General features: G+C 44.4%; 1 protein-coding gene across 1 annotated transcript in view; it reads left to right on the forward strand.

Moving 5' to 3' along the window:
- Nucleotides 1-8: 8 nt before the first annotated feature.
- NT5DC2 (5'-nucleotidase domain containing 2) overlaps nucleotides 9-18,733 on the forward strand; it is a 27,214-nt gene continuing 8,489 nt past the window's right edge. Inside the window, exons 1-6 of the mRNA XM_010287973.1 lie at nucleotides 9-102; nucleotides 7,621-7,805; nucleotides 8,605-8,679; nucleotides 10,587-10,642; nucleotides 12,378-12,471; nucleotides 15,482-15,610. Coding sequence (XP_010286275.1) covers nucleotides 84-102; nucleotides 7,621-7,805; nucleotides 8,605-8,679; nucleotides 10,587-10,642; nucleotides 12,378-12,471; nucleotides 15,482-15,610 — 558 coding nt within the window. The 5' untranslated portion in view covers nucleotides 9-83. The remainder of the gene's footprint in view (nucleotides 103-7,620; nucleotides 7,806-8,604; nucleotides 8,680-10,586; nucleotides 10,643-12,377; nucleotides 12,472-15,481; nucleotides 15,611-18,733) is intronic.

Below are 18,733 nucleotides of genomic sequence, written 5' to 3' on the forward strand. Positions count from 1 at the left end.
AGCCCGGCCCCGCCGCGGGCAGCCAGCCCCTCCCGGCCGAGGGAGCCGACACCAAGACCTACTTGTGGGCCAGGTACCACGAGATGAAAAAGCTCGTCTACGGTAAGGGCCGCCTCCGGGCGCCGGGACTGCCACGTCCTGCCGGGCTTGGGCTGTTTGGGTTTGTTTCTTCCTTCCCCCCCTCCTTTGCACCTTGGTGCCTCTCCCCGCGCTGTGTGTGTGCTCATCGCTGTGCAGCTGCCGGGGCTAGAAGCCGCCTCCCTGGCAATGCCATCTGCACTCCCCCATCGCCCGGGTTCTCTGGGGCGGTTTTATTTCTACTGAAATCTGGCCCTGACCTTCCTCTCCCCATCCTGGGCTTCCCTCTGCCGACATCCCTCGGCTGGGCTCGGCGTTTCAGCACATGCGGAGTATATGGGGTCCTTCACAGCTGGCCCCCTAACGTGGATATCGTCATGGCGAATGGCCTAAATGAAGGGCTTGTTGCATTTTTCTCTAACTTGCCATTGGTGGCCATACGGAAAGGTGGTTAGAGTAGGACAAATAGATAGTCATGTTTACTGATGTGGTGAGGAGTCCAGTGTCTAACTTACAACTCGCTGCTGGCACAAGGGCGAGCGTGGAGAAGACTGATGCTACAGTTGCTAGGATGCCTCCTGAACTTTGCGTTCCTCAGTTTGTGTTACAGATGCGAAACACCTTTTACTCGTGTGTGCGTGCGCGCGTGTTTTTGCTTCTCTGACCAAGCAGTTACCTGGCTCCGTCAGGTACGCTGACATCTTGCTAAGTTAGAAGACTCATGCCACTCACCAGATCTGTCCATGTGTAAAACAGGATTGTGGTCTTTTTGGCAGACCTCCACCGTATTAAACTCTCCTGAAAATGTGAAAGAATAGCTTTCATGGCATAAGGGTGAGGAACTTTTTCCTGGTGATTTCTTGATTCTTGGAATGCTGAAGGTAAGGATGGTAGAGAGCTAGAAAGTGTGACTTTGTGTATAGTGTTAAATAGCAGTCCGTTAGCTTTTGTTTATCTAAGGCCTTGGAGAAGGAAGGTAGCCAGCCATAAGCATCTGGAAGAACAGTTTTGCTGTTCTGAGATTGGCAAGTTCTGTCATTCCTTCCTCCCCCAGCTTCCAGTACACAAGATTTGACATAAAATCTAAAGTCCTTCATGATGCGCAAATGTAAAGGAATTGGCCGCTGATCTGTTGGGTGCCCAGCCTGCTGCATTCCAGCTTTTGCAGGATGTGGGCTCCTTTGCTGGAGCTGCTGAAGCAGTACGAGGTGCTGACAGAGGACAGTAGCTTCGTGTTAAGTCCCTGCTCCAAGACTGAGCTGTGGTTTTCGCCCCACCACTTGAAAGAAATTCCAGCTTGCAAGACTTGTAATGGTGTTTGGACCTTAATATCCTCAAGCGCACTTTTTCTTTTCCGTAGTGGTATTGACACCATAAATTCCGATATGTTAATAGGCTGTGTCATGGTGCCTTGCGAAAATGCTCCCTTTACTATGTGATTGTGAAGTTTGTATTCACATAGTTACACTCGTCGGAATGCAAGAGATAACAGTAATTACTGGAGATGGGGAACTAATCAGCAGGACTAAATGCAAAATGAAGTTAGGTGAAGTAGCCCATGTGTTACAGAGCAAACTCTTTACAAGCCTTCAGGTAACTATTAGACATGTTAAATAAGAAGACCCTTGTTCGTTTAAAGAATAGCTCCCCAAACCAAAATTTCAAGACTATGCTGTTATTCAAGTCTTGTTCAGAAGAGGCATGAACAGAGTCAGTCCAAGTTGGTTTAAATTGTTGCTTTGACGACTAAACTGAGTTGTGCAAAATGTGAACATCTGTGGATGCGTTACGGGTTTAAAAACATTGTCATGTCTCGATACTTATCGACATTGAGTTTGAGAAGACTCCTGTGGTCCCACCTTCTACCTCCTTATCTGAAACTCCACCTTTGTGGAGTCCTTTGTCCTATTTTGTCAGTTAGTGCTACTGGTTTTGGAGAGAGGTCTCTGCCAGGAGAATTTATTACATGTTTTCATGTAATAAATGAAAGCTCTCACTTCGGACTTGGTTTATAGAGCAATGTTGCATTTTTGCACAGAGGTGATTCCAGTGGTAAGTGCTGACCGAGTTGGACAGGGCAGGATGTGTAGGACGAGAGCTTCTGTGCAGTAAAGCTCAGTGGTGGTACAGGCTTGGTGGCCAGAGCCCGGGCATTGGAGGTTCTCCACTTTGTAGAGATGCACATCTGTGTTTTGCCAGGCTTGAGTGTGGTGATACAAATGACAGCACAACGTAGCTACACAAAAGGTGCTGCTGAGGTAAAATCTCCCCTTAGAGTTGGCTCAAGAGAAGCGATTCTCTTCCTTATTCCCTTCTACCTTTTGCAACTTCAACTTTTAAGACTAAATTTCATTACCTGTAAAAATTTGAGATTACTGCTTCCATTTCATGTGCTTTTTTCCTGTGCCAAAAGGAAAAGTATAATTGCATTTGTCAGAGGGGTGGTGTTGAGCAAGACTTGCTGTATTCTGGTTTGATGGCATCTGAAGTGTCAGGGAAGGCTGACATGCTCTCTCAGTAAGCAATGTCCGTAGTCCTGCACTCTAGGAAACATCCGATCCTGAAACTCAATGAAACTGAAAAGCAAGTGAGGATTTGGCTGTAAGCAAGTGTCTATGTCTTTTCCTAGATCTTTCAAACTTGTAAATGTGGCTACAATAAATCAGCTTTCCTAAGGAACCTTTAAAATAACTGTTAACTTCTTACCTCCACATGACAAACGTGGTTAAATGAGTTTGGTGTGGTGCAGAGGTGATTTTTGCAATCCAGCACATTCTGACTCTGCTTATGTCGCTAATCTCAAGCAGGCACAAAGATTGAAGAGCCTCACTCTTTGCCAAACCAGGAAACAAGTCTAGTGCTATGATAACAAATGCCCTGCGAATCGCTTAGGGAGCGTGCACGTTTCATGTGTTGTGGCATCTGTGGATTGAGCTGGGACTGGCAACGACAATTAGCAGCCAGATCTGGAAGTGCGACCAGTTATGTTAACTTCCCAATTCTGCTTTCCTAAAGGTAAATGTTTTTTCTTGTGAAGAACTCTTACAGCAGCAAATTTACTAGTGCCTTTGTGTATATAAAAAAATGTGATTTTGGAATGAAATGGTATTTTTTAATATTGCTTTTGGTTTCTGTAGATTTCATTGGCAAGAAATCCCAAAATGTTTAGGCATAATGGCATAAATTCAAGACTGTGCTTCAGAGTAATTTTCAGCACTCTTTTAACACGGTTCCTCCTTTTTTAAGTAACATTTCCCTCTTCCTACCCTCTTGGTAGAGGCACCTACTTCAGCTGGTTGGAGCGCTTTGCAAGAAATGGTACAAAACAACACTTCAAGAGGATAAAGATGTACTTGGAAGGGAGGAAAACTGGCAGTTTGTCTTTAAGAAAGCAAGTCAGAGTGAGCAAAGGGAACTTTTTGATTCATGAAGAACGTGGAGGATGGTGGCCATTTGCCTTTTGGTATCGCTGGTTTCCTCACTAGTCTTACAAAGAAATTAGCACAGAAGTCTGCTGTGTTGGACCTCTGGGAGTAACACAACGGGTGTGAGAGATGAGTGTGAGTTGCCTTTTTTATGTATTATTCTTTACTAACATGCTGGATCTGAGGCCGAGAGAAAAGGCACATTTCCTACGTGATGCTGCTGGTTACCCCCGGGAGCTCAGAAGTGCATGGGACGTGTTTGGCATCTCCTGATGGGAGCATTTTTCACATCAGAAGGGGCCATATGGTGTCTTGGCGTCTCTAACTGTTGCTCACAGTTAATTACCTGCTTTTGTTTCCATCTCTGCTGTCACAACAGGGATTGAGTGTCATTGCTTTCTAACAATGTGGGTTATTGCCTGGGAAGAGGCACTTGTGCTGTCATGAAGATAGTTCAGTTTAGGCAGTTCTTCAGGGCCTCACGGTAGTAACGTGAAGATGTTATGTGTTTGCCTTGCGTTTACACCCGGGTGTAAAAAACACGTAAGATCAAACACACTTACTTGTGGTCTGCCTTTGTTGCTGAGTTTCATCATGTACCATGGATATCTAGACACTTCCCTTAAAACTGTCAGAGTTGCAAACTGGAGCAAATTGTGCAAGTATGCAAATTCCAGGGGTTTGTATCTATTGCAAGAGCTGTTTTTTCCCACTGTCCTCAGATGTACGCATGCTGGTTCTCACTTAGATCGTAATTCCTGGGTGAAGCGTTGAGTAGACGGTGACTTCACTGTGATACTGTCCCCTTTTCCAGTTAGGACCCTGAAGGAAAGAGTACTTGGGATTATCATTCTTTTTAAATAACCAAAACATGTTTGTCTGGGTTTTTTTTTTTTCCCTTGCTGTAATTTATCATATCTGTCCAGCAATCTGTTTCAGTGTCTTGGCAGAGGAAAAGCAAAAGCTATTGTTCTTGAAAAATGGCATCTTCATAGGCTTTTGGAGACTGTTGTCTGTTTGTTTTGACTTGATGATTGCCACGCAAACTGAGGCAAAGATCCCTGGCAGATTTACGTGCTCAATGTCAGCAGAGCAGCAGTGCCCAAGTCTGCAGCCCAGGACTTGATTAAGCACTCAGAATTTGTAACCGCCCAGGTGATTAACTTAAAAAACAAAACAAACAAAAGCAAACACACAAAAAAGCAAACCCAGCAAAACCCCAAACTTCTTGGTAACCCAGGCATGTTTGGGCTCTTGTATTGAAACCGATCTTGCGTGTGCTCCCAGCTTCTGTCTCTTCTCTGCAGTAGTTTGAACCTGCAGAGTCGCTGTGTAAGCGTAAAGAGGAGACTGACACCGACCGCTCTATTGAGGACGATGCTGCAAGTGGACGTTTACAGTAAGCCAAACGTGCAGCATGAGTCTGTGGACTGAAACCCAGAGCTTTCTTCTTCTCTTTAGGGGATCAGTGACTTTGAAACTACTGTAAATTTAAGATGGAGGATGATGGCGTGGAAAGAGCAAGCTGTCAGCAAGCTGCCGCGGGTTGGTTTGGTGACGATGATGTGCGATAGGAAACACAGCCAGGAGATGTGCGGAGCTGCAGGAAGTGTGCGTAGGGAACACGTTATGTGTGAGGCAATGGTGAAAAAGCGTTTTGGCTAGCGTATGCATCTCTTTTCAGCCCTTATGAAGTAAGAGAGAACATGCTGTGTAAGTTAGTGACAAAATGTCTGAGTGGGGTAAAATGAGCTGGGCAGGAGGTTGTCAGAGAACACAGACAGGCTCTGTACATTTGAGGCTGGCAGGGAGGAGCATGACTTCATCCAGTGGGTCTAAATATACTTCATAAATCATACTGTGTGGCACAGTTACTGCTTATGCTTCTGATCACAGGTAAGACTCGCTTCATGCACGTGGCGAATCTCAGACTACCCTTTCCTTGTTACAAAATCGTACCGCTCCCTTAGCTTTTCCTGATTGTATTTTTGTAAAAGTTGTAGCTGGCATATGTTGTTGAATCTAGACGGGTCTCATGCCTTCTGTGAAAGGAGAGATGAGGTTCGGGCAATGGGATTTTGTGCTGCTCTCACACTATCATAAGGTGTTGTTATAAATCTTTTAGCAAATGGTAAATGTTGGAAGAGCTTGACCTCTATGTAGGGATATTGTAGCAGCAAGTGGGTTGCATTTGTCCTAAGAAAAGTGCTTCCATTAGGAGAGAAAAGCACTGCATATTTGCACCATGATGTGATTAAGGTTGTGTCATTTTCCTTGTGAAGAAGAAACATAACACCCTGCAAATCCCAGCATACACTTAGAAAAAGATCTTCCCACAAGTGATCTGGAGGTGAGGCAGGAAGTGGAGCTCTGTTTGTTTATGGTGCAGAGGGCATTTATGATGAGAGGATGAAAGTTGTGATCATCTGAATCCTATTTACGTTTCCCATCTCTTAAAATCCCAGTGGGAAGTACTCTGATTGCGTCCGCTCTCGTCAGCCTCTTCCAGGAACTTTGCCACCAGCAGAGTCACTGAAAGAGGGCTCTTGATCTTCCTGTGTAGCCAGTAAGTCAGCCCTCCTGTCTTAAAATACTGCTTTCTTTTCTAGCAATTCCTCTCTAATTGATCTGGTGAATTGCATTTGAAGGCCACAGGAAAGTGAGCTAGGAGAGAGGGTTGGTATGTTTTGTAATGTGCCTCTCCCCTTAAAAATAAGTATTATGACATATCTGAATCCTCTCTTTCTTTGGTCACCTCTTTGGATTAGTACTCGCAAATGTGCTTTGGACTTTTACCTAAATCCTGTAATCATTCCAGACAAAGTCTTTATTGGGAATGGCTGGTATCTCTTTCTAATAATATTTTTTTTGTTCTAGATTCAGATGAAACTTGGTTTTATAGCAAGGAGGCACTAAAGAACCGGCACAGGGGTTCTTGCTAAAAGCCAAAAGTTAAGGTAGGAAGGGAAAAAAAAAACATCCTACCTGCTGATGCTGTGTAGGATCTGGAAAATGTCTGCACTTTTCCTATCATTCAAAGAGAAAATTGCTGCCTCTGAGGGGGGAGGAAATGTCTCCTTCCCCTCTCTGTCCCCCAGTGTGGATGTGACTAGGCAACCTACTACAGGGAACTATTTTTATTGCTCTTTCTCATCTTGCAATGGACAGCTCTCGTGGAGCGGGAAGCCTGGGGAGGGTCTGTTCCTGTCTCTCCCATTGTAGTGCAGCTAAAGCTCTCTGCTCTCTAGACTAGCTCTGGAAAAGGATATACAGGTGGTTCAGCTGCTAGGTCACTTAACCCCCATTTTGCCAGTGGTCTGGGGAGCGAAGTGTTATTCACAAGCATCTTGAACAGTAACCCTGTTTTGGAGTGACAAGCCACACGCAAGGACTGAGCTGATTCCACAGCTGTTTATCGGAGGAAAGCAGAGAACTTGTTGCTATCAGCATTACGTGCTCCAAGAGCAGAGCTTAATATGTTGGGGGTTTTTAACATTTTGTTGCTGTTTGTACAAAACCTTGTTTTATCCTGCCCGTTAATAATTTTAAAAAAGCCCTAATGGTACCTGCAGGATTGCTCTGTGAAGTCTGGCTGCTTCTGTGAGAAACAAAAAATGCCAAAAGGCAAACCTCAAAATTTCTAGTTTGAAGTAATCTAGATTTCTCAAAGAGGAGAGTTAGCCTGTTTGTCTTGCTCAAGTTTTAAGTGAGAGTCGCTTGTTTTTCTGATGATGTTTGACAGCTACCTTTCATGTTGGTGAGCCTGCTGAAAATACAGCTGCTGTGGGCTAGAAATTTGACACTTCAAAATCTCTGGTCTGTCTTGCTTCATGTAGGCCAGAGACCCGAGGACATTGTTTTGTGTCTTCCTGACACAAAAGGTCAGTCTTACTGTGAAAGTGGTTCGCATCATCACCAGACGCAGCCAGAGGTTTCACAGTGGGGTTTTTTTCATGGGGAGGATTATTTGAGTGGGTTAATGGCAGCAGCCTTCGGCAGCAGCACTGTGCTCCGCTGCTGCTGCTGTGTGGTACTTCCAGCTGCTGTCAGGTCCGGAATGAAAAGTTGAAATTTCAGTGATCCTCTCGGTTTCTCTAACCTCTCCCCTTTCCCTTAGATCTCCTTCCACCAGGAGTCTGCAATCTCCTCAACCCGGCCGCTATCTACGCTAACAATGAGATCAGCCTGGGAGATGTTGAGATATATGGCTTTGACTACGATTACACATTAGCACAGTATTCTAATTTACTACACTCTATGATTTTCAACACTGCCAGAGACATCCTAATAGAACAATTCAAGGTAATGGTGTGCTAAGAATTTCCACTCAACTAAGCTTACTGCTGTCTTTGCAATGCCCCAGATGTGTTTGCAAAATGCCGCATTCTGTGCATGTGTCAATTACTTGTTTTATTGAGATAAATTTAATGTTTCACAATCTTTGATTGCAGAACGTTTTGTCTGTATGTGGAATTAATTTCCTTTGAGACAATTTACCATGCTGTACGTTCCTGAGGTTTTATAAATATAGAGCAGGAACCTTAGTCTAGAAAGGTCTGGTCTGTTTTACCTAAGTATGGAAAGCCTACAGAATTGCTGTTTTGAGGTCCATAGTGGTGGACAAACATGAACCGTGGGCCAACACTGAAGCCATACAGGACTTGACGTGTGTGAGTCAACATGGATGATGCTGTATAGCATGTCCAATAATGGACACCCTGTTTGCAATAGGTGACTAGTCTGTGCATTTCTTCTCGTCATGTCTTTCTTTTTAGAGGGGCTCTGCAGTGCCATTGCTTTGCCAAATATATGCATTGACTGGAGCTTACTAGAACTGTCCTTACTGCCCGAGTGAATCTCTTTACGTTTTCACTAGTGTCCCTTGCATGAGAGAAACTAGTTTTGGAGATCCTGATTCTTTATGTCTTTCTCTGTTCATCCACTTTCTTTGTTGAAGGGGCAAAATGAAGTGCATCTGTTCCTTGGTCAGTTTATGCCTGGGGTGAGAGACTAGTAGAACAAAGCCAGCTCAACAGGTGAAATAATTTTGTTGATAACCCAATGCTTAGGCCTCTAACGATGTTACTGTCTGTCTTCCCAGTATCCAGAAGGGCTTGGGAAGTATGACTACATTCCAGGGTTTGCCATACGCGGACTTCACTATGATGTACAAAAGGTAAGCTGTACAAAGTTCAGTCTTCTGGGCTTTGTCTTCCATTGTGTTATGTTTTTGGTGGAAATACTTTCTGTCATTGCTTACAATAACATCAATCACCAAACTATCAGTGAAATACATAGTCTGGGTGGCTGTGCTTTTCATTGCCTGGGTTCTTGCTTATAAACCTTACAAGGGAAAGATGTCTTTGGCGTTTGCATAGCCTGTAGCAGAATGGGACATTCTAGCAAAGACCTCTGGTGAACAGCCTTGCCAATTTAAAAGTCAGTTAATCCCACAAGCTAATTAATAGAAAACTCAGCTTGTTTGTGTGATCATTTTTGTCTTTAAGGAAATTTAAACAACAAACCTCAATCCTGCATCTACAAGCACTTGCCAGGAGCTGAGGCATTATGTCTTACTCTAATAATAGAAATTACTTGTCAGGAGAATGCTTTAGGAAGCCTTCCCCACCCCCACCCCGAATAATAGGACTGCTTGGAAAAAGATCCAAGCTACTTGAGATGCATGCTTCTTAGAAGCATAGGCAAGAAAAGTGCAAGCATTAGCTTTAACCCTTTTCAGTACTTTGGACGGATTCCCTGAAAGCCTGATGCCCAGTGATGTAATGCTGGCTGCTGCAGCCAGGCAGTGAGGTAGGAGCACAGCAGAGAAAGTTGCTTCATTGTAGTAGCTTTTCTTATGCTGAGCTTTGAGTAAATTCAGGGAAGCAGGCAGTACAGGCTGGAGTGTGTGTGCTGTTCTCCAGCAGCGTCAACAAAAGAGAATGACGAAACAACTATATAGAGTTTTCCTGTGTCTTTTGTCTGAGCTGCCATGACAGCATGGCAGCAGACCGCTCATGCCTCTGACTTTACAAAGTAAGAAGGAGATGTGTGAGAAACTGAAGTTTCTTTCTCTGCTTAAATCTCTGGCTGATATATCGGAGGAACACAGAGGCGACTAGCCTAGCCAAGCAGAGTGCCCTTTGAGTGAGTAGAAGGTGAGGACTCTCTCTTCTCAGGATCGGAGTTTGCAAAACACATGAAAAACTGGGTAGTGCTTGTCTAAATCTTTCAGCATATTTGCCTGCACTCCTCACAAACTAGTGGGAGGTCTGCCCAAGGTGTAACAACCTGCACTGATATGATACTATGATAAAAGAAGGTGCCTGAAGGTTGTGAATGATCTGTGGAATCAATTACCTTGCACTGTGGTAGAAACAGCACAAATAATTTGATGCTGTGTCCTTATTTGAGTTGCAGAGCAATGCGGGTTTAGTGTGAGGCTGCTTTCCATGTCCTGAGAATTGTGTTACAGCTTCAGAATGATGGATGGAGGTGAAAGGATGACTCATGAATAGGGAAGTCTGATAAAAAAAAAAAATGCAAAGAAAGCTTTAATGTTACCAGCCTGGTGTGCTCTTGAACATCTTTGCTTAAATGTCTATTGTGGAGGGGGAGAAGTGGTGGAGGGGAGAGCTCTTGGCTAAAGAGAATGACTGGCCACAGCTGTGCTCTAAACCAAAACTTGTTTAAGATAAATGTGAAGAGAAATAGATCTCTTGTGCACACAAAGCTCCTTTGGAACGTGTGTGCTTTTGGAAGGGAGATAAGAAGAGACTGAGTCACAGGAGCATTTTCTCTGTTTTCCAACGGCATCCCTGTCCACTAACTTTGGAGTGTAACAGACAGTGGTACTTCGGCTCATAGAAAGATGGTCTGTTGCCAGAGAGGCCAATAAAAAGTCACAATATGAGTAAGTGTGTGAAGTGGCTGGGGAGTGAGTGCAACTTAAAGTACGTAGATGTGGGATGTTTATATTGAATTTTATTTTCTAAAAGTCATTTGTGTGGAATTTGAAACCTAAATAAGGTTTCACTGTAAACCTACCCAATTCTAACAGTAAATATCTATCCCTTATCACAGAGTCTTCTGATGAAGATCGATGCTTTCCATTATGTCCAACTGGGGACAGCATATAGGTCTGTCAGTTCTGAAAATCGTTTTCTAAGGGCCCGTATATGCAAAGGTGGATTACTAAATCTGACTCTATGTTCATGGCATATGGGGGGTGAGCGGAGCACAGCCTCATCTGGCTTATCCTGTTTGCACTTGCTTCAAATGCTTACCTGGCATATAATTGCAGGGAGTTATTTTTCTCAAGCATTTCAAGCCAAGTGTGTGTGGGAAGACCTGGAGCTTTTTGTAATGTTTAATGACACATGTGGTCACGTACTCTGCGTGATGTCTGAGTTGCAGCTACAGCATATCTGGGTTGATGTCTGTAAGCAAAAAGTGCAACTAGGAAACGACTCTTCTGTATGTAGTCCACATACGGGCCTCTCTTCCTCAGGCAGGAGTGTATCCCAGCAGTGGCACGCTTTGTCTTGTCACAAAGCTAAGAGGAGAGTGGTCTGAATGTGGAAATAAAATCTTAAAGCAGTGCAGATATATCAAAAAAGTATCAGAATCTGTGCTCAGTTTGAGGCCTAGGTTGTCCTATTTTTCCTTCTGTTCTGTTGTTCTCCAAAGAGAGCTGGGTGTGCTTTGCAATAAGTGAATGAAACAGTGCAGAGCAAACTTGTCTCAAAAAAGTTGTGAGACTAGAGACTGGGAGAAAACTTTGTCCCAAAGTGGAGTGGGGTTGGTTTGTAAGAAGTAGTAATTTATAGATGTCGGCAGAAAAGCTCCTGTAAATCTGTATTTCCCAAGCATGGAAGCCAATGTTGGTTTTTTTGGGTTTTTTCTTGAACTCTGTCCTTTTGCTGTTAAGCTTCAGTTACAGTAAACACTCTAAGAATATTAAGAAGGGAGTTTCATAATCGAAGAGAATTGGCTTCTTTGAGTGTTAGCTTTGGGGTGGCGGGGGGAGGAGGGCTTGGTACTGCCCCATATTTCACTTCAGCTTCATAAAAAGTTTTTTAGCTATAACGCATTTAAACATTTTTTCTGCTATTATCTGTAACTATCCTTCTTGAAGTGTCCTTTTCCTAAACTGTCCTTTGCTTTTGAGCACAACTGTGGCAACTTTTAACTTCTCAGAGGATATACCGTGATTGAATAGGAAAGGAGAAAGGGAAAGTTGCTGACTGCTTGAGTAAACAGCAATCAAAAATTGTGCAAGAGGCAAAACGTGCAGCAGTCAGATAACCTGATGTTCATGAATGGTGCAGCTCTTAGCCATACCTGTGATTATGGTGTTTTGGGGAAAAACAGCAATCTCTGTTGAATGGTCTTAGGAAAGAACTTGTTTTGCTTAGGAAAACTGAATAGGAAGGAAATCTCATTTTCAGAAAGCTCTTTTCCTACACCTTTGCATTTAACGTTGATATACCTCGTGGAAGCAAGCATTCCAAACTTACAGTTACCCAGTGCTGCCAAAGTCAAATCGTGGGGCTGATGTGGTGGGTCAGTCTTGTCCGCAGATTGACAGCATACAGAGAGAAGCCTCTGTCTGAACTCTTCTGGAATGTGGATAAAGCCCCTCAATTAACTTGAAGGAGCAAACAAGGTATCTGAAGAATGTCTCGGGAAAGATTTTATGTGAATCTTAAGAAACCATGTAGCTGTCAGGTTCTCTGGCTCTCTCTTTCGTGCAAGAGAAATTTGTGAGTTTTAGAAAGGAGCCTGTTTGTCCCATCTTCTCTTTCTCTGCAGTGTGTAGCTCTGTGCAGACCGGTGATTATTGACAAACTATGTCTGTCGTTTTGTGTCTAGAGGGCTCAAACCAGTGCCTGACGAAGAGGTAATTGAACTCTACGGTGGTACGCAGCACATCCCCCTGTACCAGATGAGTGACTTCTACGGCAAGGTATTGTAAGGCCTTTACTGGTGTGATGCGGCAGCTCTTTTAATAACTAGGAAAACAGAGTGAATTGTATAAGCATGTAAATGATTCCAGCCTCCCTTGGACTCTGAAAGGCTCAGTCCCTAGTGAGCTGTAGTGTGTGTTTTTGTTCTAGTGGGAATTTGCCCCAGAGGTTATTTAGCAGTTTAGCATGTGAAAGCCATCTGCGAAGCATTCCTAAACACCAGGGCTATTGGCCTAGAGCTGAATGGCTCTGGAGACTGATAGGGAGATGTTCTCCGCTTGTTCCTTGGCCAAATCTGTCTCCCAAGCTACCAGGGTAGCCTGCAATGATGGTGTTTGCAGTGAGTTGTGTGGGAGGAGGTATGTGTGTCTAGCAGCAGGGTGCTTGCAATGCCTTTCTGTCTTTGTTTTTGGGTGGGTGGGGGGTTTCCCCTTCGTGAAAGGGATTCCCCTCCACACCTCTCTAGACCTACTCAGTGGATGTTATTCATAGGGTTGGCATCCACGAGTGTCACAGTTAAGTATTGAAATTCTGTCTGTAAGGAGATGTAGAATTCCTTTGGTTGCCTGAACTAGAGGAAGTTAGGAGAGGGTTTTCTTCCTCAAGTGTCTAGTGTGGGGTAGTGGTCAAGCGGGGCCGTTCACATCCCTTTCCCCTCAGAATTGCTTTGTTTCTTGCCCTTTGTTAGTTCAGTTGCCTTAGGGGAAGCTGGAAGGAGAAGGGCAGGCTTCCTCTGGTAATACCTCTTTGAGTTTGCTGTGTGAAGTCTCCAGCAAGGTCGCTTTTTGATTTCTCTCTCTCTTGGGAACAATTAAGCTGAGTGGTTGCTTTCTGGATAAGTATATACTCTGTTTATAGCTCAATGTTGTTTCCATCTTTGAAATAGGATGTTTGTGTTTAGAATTTGGTATCTGTCTGTAAACTGCACTCGATTAGCCTCCTGCTGTACAACTCTCCTTGCTCCTGGCAAACTTGAGATGATTTCACCTTTCTTTTTAAATAATCGTAAACATGAAATCTGCTTCGAGTTGTGGCCTTTTGTAGGACCAGGTGCTCATGCCAAGGTGCCTTTCTGTGCTGCTTTGTACATACCAGGTGTTTTCTTCTCTCCTGTAGTTAGTATTGAAAAATTTGCTATAACATTTGGCCACACAAGTAGGGATAGCAGCTTATTCTTTGCGAAGGGGCAAATCTCTCTAAATAAAGCAATGAACTCCATAAACTAATAGGTGGATCCTAAAGAGAATGAAAGTATATACAACTAATGACATTTGCATCCAGCAACGGCTGCTCAACCTGTGCCACTAGCACATTAGTGGGAAAGCATCTGGGTTAAGATGACTGCTGGTGCAGTGCAACTGGTGTGGAGTGAGGCTTTAGCAGAGATCTTTGATCTTGTCCTCTTCAGTCTGCCATGCTGATGTTGCTACCTGTATGGGTAACAGGAAGGTCTGCCAGGTCAGTGATTCCAGGCAACAAGTGATTCCAGTTGAGACAAGTGGGACTGATGTAGGGGAAGTGTGTAAATACTCTCCCTTAAGAGTTTTCTCGATGCTCTGTTGGCAAGTGCATGGACAGCTACTGGCATACCAACACCTGCAGTAGGTAGGCACAGATCTTGCCCAGCGTTAAACACCACAACTAGTGTGGCTTTTACTGGCAGGACTACTGCTGGCCTATAATGAAGGTGAGGAACTTACGGGCATTGTGGAAAAAACATATGTACATTCTTTCTAAAACTGTGATCCAGTTTTCATCCTGACTTGCGTCATTATGTCCGCTATAAGGAAGCGGAGGCCACTTAATGGATGGGGGGAGGCTGGACTTGCCTTGTAGGATGATGGCATAAGGCACAAAAACAAAATCAGAGTTGACTTACCTACTGTTAACACTGAATGTTTAACTGTCTCCTCTCTGCTTGAGGTGTTGGTGGGACAGGTCATTGCTCTGCTGCGCTCTGCTAAATCCCATACCTAGTGATTTCGGTAGGAACTGCCTGTCTGTGTCCCTCTTGCTTCTTTCTCAGAATCCCTGAACAGGAAAAAAAGGTGGGAGGTATTTTCAGGAAATTTTGGTTTTGCTAGTGAGAGAAATGTTCCTTTAGCAACCACACATCAAAATGGACAAAAGTCTGTGGAAAGGATTCAGCATGTATCGCTAAGCAGCACCACTGTGTGCGATATGGGGCCCAATCCAGTTCTTTGTGTTCCCTTCTGCTGTAGGTCAAGTTGTCCTGTGCTGGATGGATGGATAGACATTGTATAAGCCTCAGCACACCGACATAGCTTTTGATCGCAGCATCTTTTTTGGTAACAGACCTCAGGCAAAGTGCTGTTTGTTTCATCTTCTTTCTTGACGCTGATTTGTGTTGTCCCAATATTGCCTTTAGATAGTGCTGCAGACTGCTAGTCTCTTGTCCTACACTTACAAGACCAGACTAAATGCGAGACGTTACTGTTGTTACATCCTGACATGACAGTGGCACATGTTTGTCGTTAGGCAGCATGTATCCTCTGTCAGCTTCTACCGTGTGTACCTTCTGTGATCTTTAAGATGCTGCCCTCCAGCAAGGGCCAATAGCCGCTTCTGGAGATAGCAGAGCGTTGTCTCTTGGCATCCATGGTAATACCAAAAGGCCAAGTGGGAAGCAGAGGGCATGGTGTTGAAATAAAAGTCAGTGTCTAGGACAGACTAGTGGCTGGGACCCCGATTCCTCCTCCTCCACCCCAGGGTGTTAATGATGCTGGCTTTGTTTAATGATTTCTGTGAAGGAGAAGCCTCTCTCTTGTGAAGTGTTAATGCATTAGGTTAGTGTTTTGGTTGAAAAGAGAGGGCTACTTGCTGACCGGCTGGGACTTTCCACATTAGTGTTTTTCTTTTTGTTAGCCTGGAATGTCTTCCAGCTAGTAGTGGGTGATATGAATTTGTTTGTAGTCTTTACTTTTGTTTTTTTTTTTTCCCCCCAAGTATTTTTTGTTTAATGTGTCTCCTTCATTTTTTGCTTTCCAGGGTCCGTCACTTAAGCAGTTTATGGACATTTTTTCTCTTCCTGAAATGACGCTGCTCTCTTCAGTCATTGATTATTTCATAACTCATGGCATCGAGTTTGACCAGGTGCATCTTTACAAGGATATATCTGTAAGTAAAATGTCAACTGCCCTATAGCTCATACCACATCAGAACTGTGAGTTCTTTGGCTTGTTAACACTGGTGAGCTCTACATTCCCCAAACCTAAGGGGCTGTTAGCAAGTAGCCTAATATGTTGGTGTTGTTGCCCCTTTAGATCAAAGTATTACCAGGGAATATTCAAAGCTGTGTTTTCAGAACATGTTAGGTTTCTGTCTGTACTACAGAGCTGGCGTTGCTGTGCATTATCTCTTGCAAGAGTGCCTAGGCTGGTTAGGTTGAAGGCCCTTCCGTGGGAAATATGTCACAAAGCTTGTGTAAACGTTTTCTGGTTCCGCAGACTTTTAAGCTCTGTTTTCTTGTTAATATCTCATTTTACGAAAAGGCTTGGTCTGGCCATGTACCAGTTTGTTTTATACAGCGATTGTGAAATTCCTGCCCTTGCCTGCTTCGAGAATCCACCCCTTTGCAGCTACAAAGCAGTCTGATCCTTTTGGAGTGTTTTCCTGTGGCTTTCAAGAGCCAGTTACTCCAAGGTGCTAACTGTGCCCTCCAGCTTCACCCCTGGCATTTGAAAGGGCCGCACGGGATCATTAGCATTGTTAAGGGGTACTGTTTGACTTCTTAGTTAATGCTGTAAGCAAGATGTTAAGTGCTTGAGATTGCTCGGTAGCCAAGCCTTATCGCATGCCTTTTTCCATGGAAAGGGGTTTTGGATTTGTACTTTGTGGGAATCTTATGCTCATCCACTGGTAGCAGCCCATACATACACTGTTCAGTCACCTTGTGAGGGAAATGGAGCTCCACATCTGTGCTGCCTCTTTTGTGATAAGGATCCACCCTGTCAGCTTTGCAGCCAAGGATTACTGCTTACGTTCTGACCTTCTGTAAGTGCTTGATAAGAACGTGCCAGCCAGTTTCCCACAAGACCTTAACATGTTTCTAGGGTGTTAGTTTTTGTAGTTGCTTTTGCTCTTGGAGGGCGGGAGGGGCGGGAATGGGAAGAGGGGGTACTGGTGAATCCCAAGGCCTTTTGTCAAGAGTGTCTTCTGAGCCTTCTTTTGAGGTCAAAATGGACATATTCCTAATTGAAATCTTGAGAGCAGATGTGTGGTTGCCACAGCCTAATCCATACTCAGTACAGGGCAAATGGTGTGCTCAAGCCCACAAACTCCTGAGCGCTAATCCTGGCATTTGCCTTTGCATCCTTTGCTGAGGGATGTGGTTGTTCCTGAGGAGTGACTGAGGTAGGCAGGGAAGAGAGCTATGACAGAAAATCTGTGCCAATGCCTAAAATCTATACTGAAAAGTTGGGGACTGTCCTGTGCTCTCACCAGAAGAGTTCTTGCTTTTTTCTGTACAATGAGGATAAGCAAACATTTTAGAAAAACTTATCCCTTTGCAGTACCTGAGTGCAAGCGCAAAGAAACGGTTTGCAGACGTGAGCACAGAGATCCTTCTGTGCCTACACAGACAGGTGTCCGAGGGGACTTGCGTAGCCCCAGCTGTTATTACAACACAGGCTTACAGTGGGTTAAGACATGTCTAAACATGACACTCTTCTGTAATTCTTAGTGGTAGTCCTGAGTGCAGCGCTGTGTGTTTGGGAGCAGGTTGAGTGCCAGAGACACCGCACTGAGTCAAAAGGGCAGACCCCGAGGCAATGGTAAAGGCTGAAGCTGGCATGTAAACTAAGTAGTCCTGTCACACCAGTTTGGTTGGTTCCTGTTTGAGAGTAAGAGCATACAGTTTGCCCTGCTTTCCTTTGGAGGAGCTTTTGAGCCCTGTTTGACACCTCCCCAGGCTACCAAGATTTTACCTTCAGGAACCTTATAATTCTCACACACACACAGTTGGTTTTTTTTTTTTCCTCTGTTGCTTCTTTTGCTTTTTGCAGGGACAGGGGTTTAGGGAAGGAGCACACTGGAATCTCTTTCTGCTCTGCAAAAATACTTTTGACACAAATCCAAAGCATTGCTTGATTTTAGTGCCAGTACTGGTCAAAAGAAAGTTGTTTTCTTGTTAGCACTCTTGCTTTTTGTTGTTTCTTTCCAATAAGGCAGTCTCTTGGTGAATGTGACCTCTGCTTTTTTACAATTCAAATACACATGGTGGAAAACGACTTCTAAAACTCTGTTTTGAAGAGATGCCGCCTCCTCCTTCATCATCCTTCATCTAAGTTGTAAATTCTGGTTTTCTCCCAGCTTTGAAGGAAATGATTTTTGGGGTGACGAGCAGGTTTCACCAGCCCTGCCATGAGACCAGGTGACTGTGTGGTGGTGTGTGCAAGTGTCGCCACAGCAATGTCAGTGGCAAGTGTGGGAATCCAGTCTGAAAGGACAACCCCCGAAGGAGCACACAGTGTAACAGGGATTTAGGGGTCCTGGGGAAAGGCAGCATTTGTTTACCTGTCTAAATTGTCTGGGGTGAAAATGGTACCATTAAAACAAGCGTTTGCAAGCACTGTAAAATGTGTTGCTGCCCTGGAAATGGTTTTGTGTATCTGGCATATCACATTGAATGGAGACTTGGGAAGAATCTCAGTTGGGTGTGTCCAAAAATGTGGTGCCTCTTGGCCTCTGGCCTGGAAAATAGAGGATATTTGGATGCCCTTGACAATATCTGTTTTAACTTGCCTCCCTCCTCAAAAGGGGGCAGCTCTATTTTAGCAAAAAACCCTCACCCTCCTAGCGGAAGCTTCTGCTCTGCCTGCGCCTGCTGGCCATCCAGGGCTGGGAGCTGTAGCCCTCCTTGGTTTGTGGGGAGCGTTTTGGAATCACAGATGCTCGCTTTTCCTGCTGTTCGCCTCAGCCACGCTCCCATCTTTTGGGTTATTTTTGGCAGAGTTTCCACAGACATAGGGAGGAAGAAAAGCCAGCTAGTGTCTGGGCCAGTATGGTTTTGGGGCAGTAAGTGGTTTTGGAGTTGAAGAGTTGTGATTACCTTGGAAACAGCGTGTTAACACGTGCTGGCTTCCAGGAGCAGGAAGGAAACTGTGCTTTCACAGACAGGTTTTGAGATTTTTCCCCTTGTACTGTATCGGCTGAGCTAGCCACTGTGTTCTTCTTTTTGGCATGTTGGTGAGCCTCACTGTACAAGGTCCTCTGCTTAGCATTAATGTAGCTTTTCTTCAT

This window comes from Phaethon lepturus, unplaced genomic scaffold, assembly GCF_000687285.1.
Source record: "Phaethon lepturus isolate BGI_N335 unplaced genomic scaffold, ASM68728v1 scaffold54405, whole genome shotgun sequence".
NCBI lineage: Eukaryota > Metazoa > Chordata > Aves > Phaethontiformes > Phaethontidae > Phaethon > Phaethon lepturus.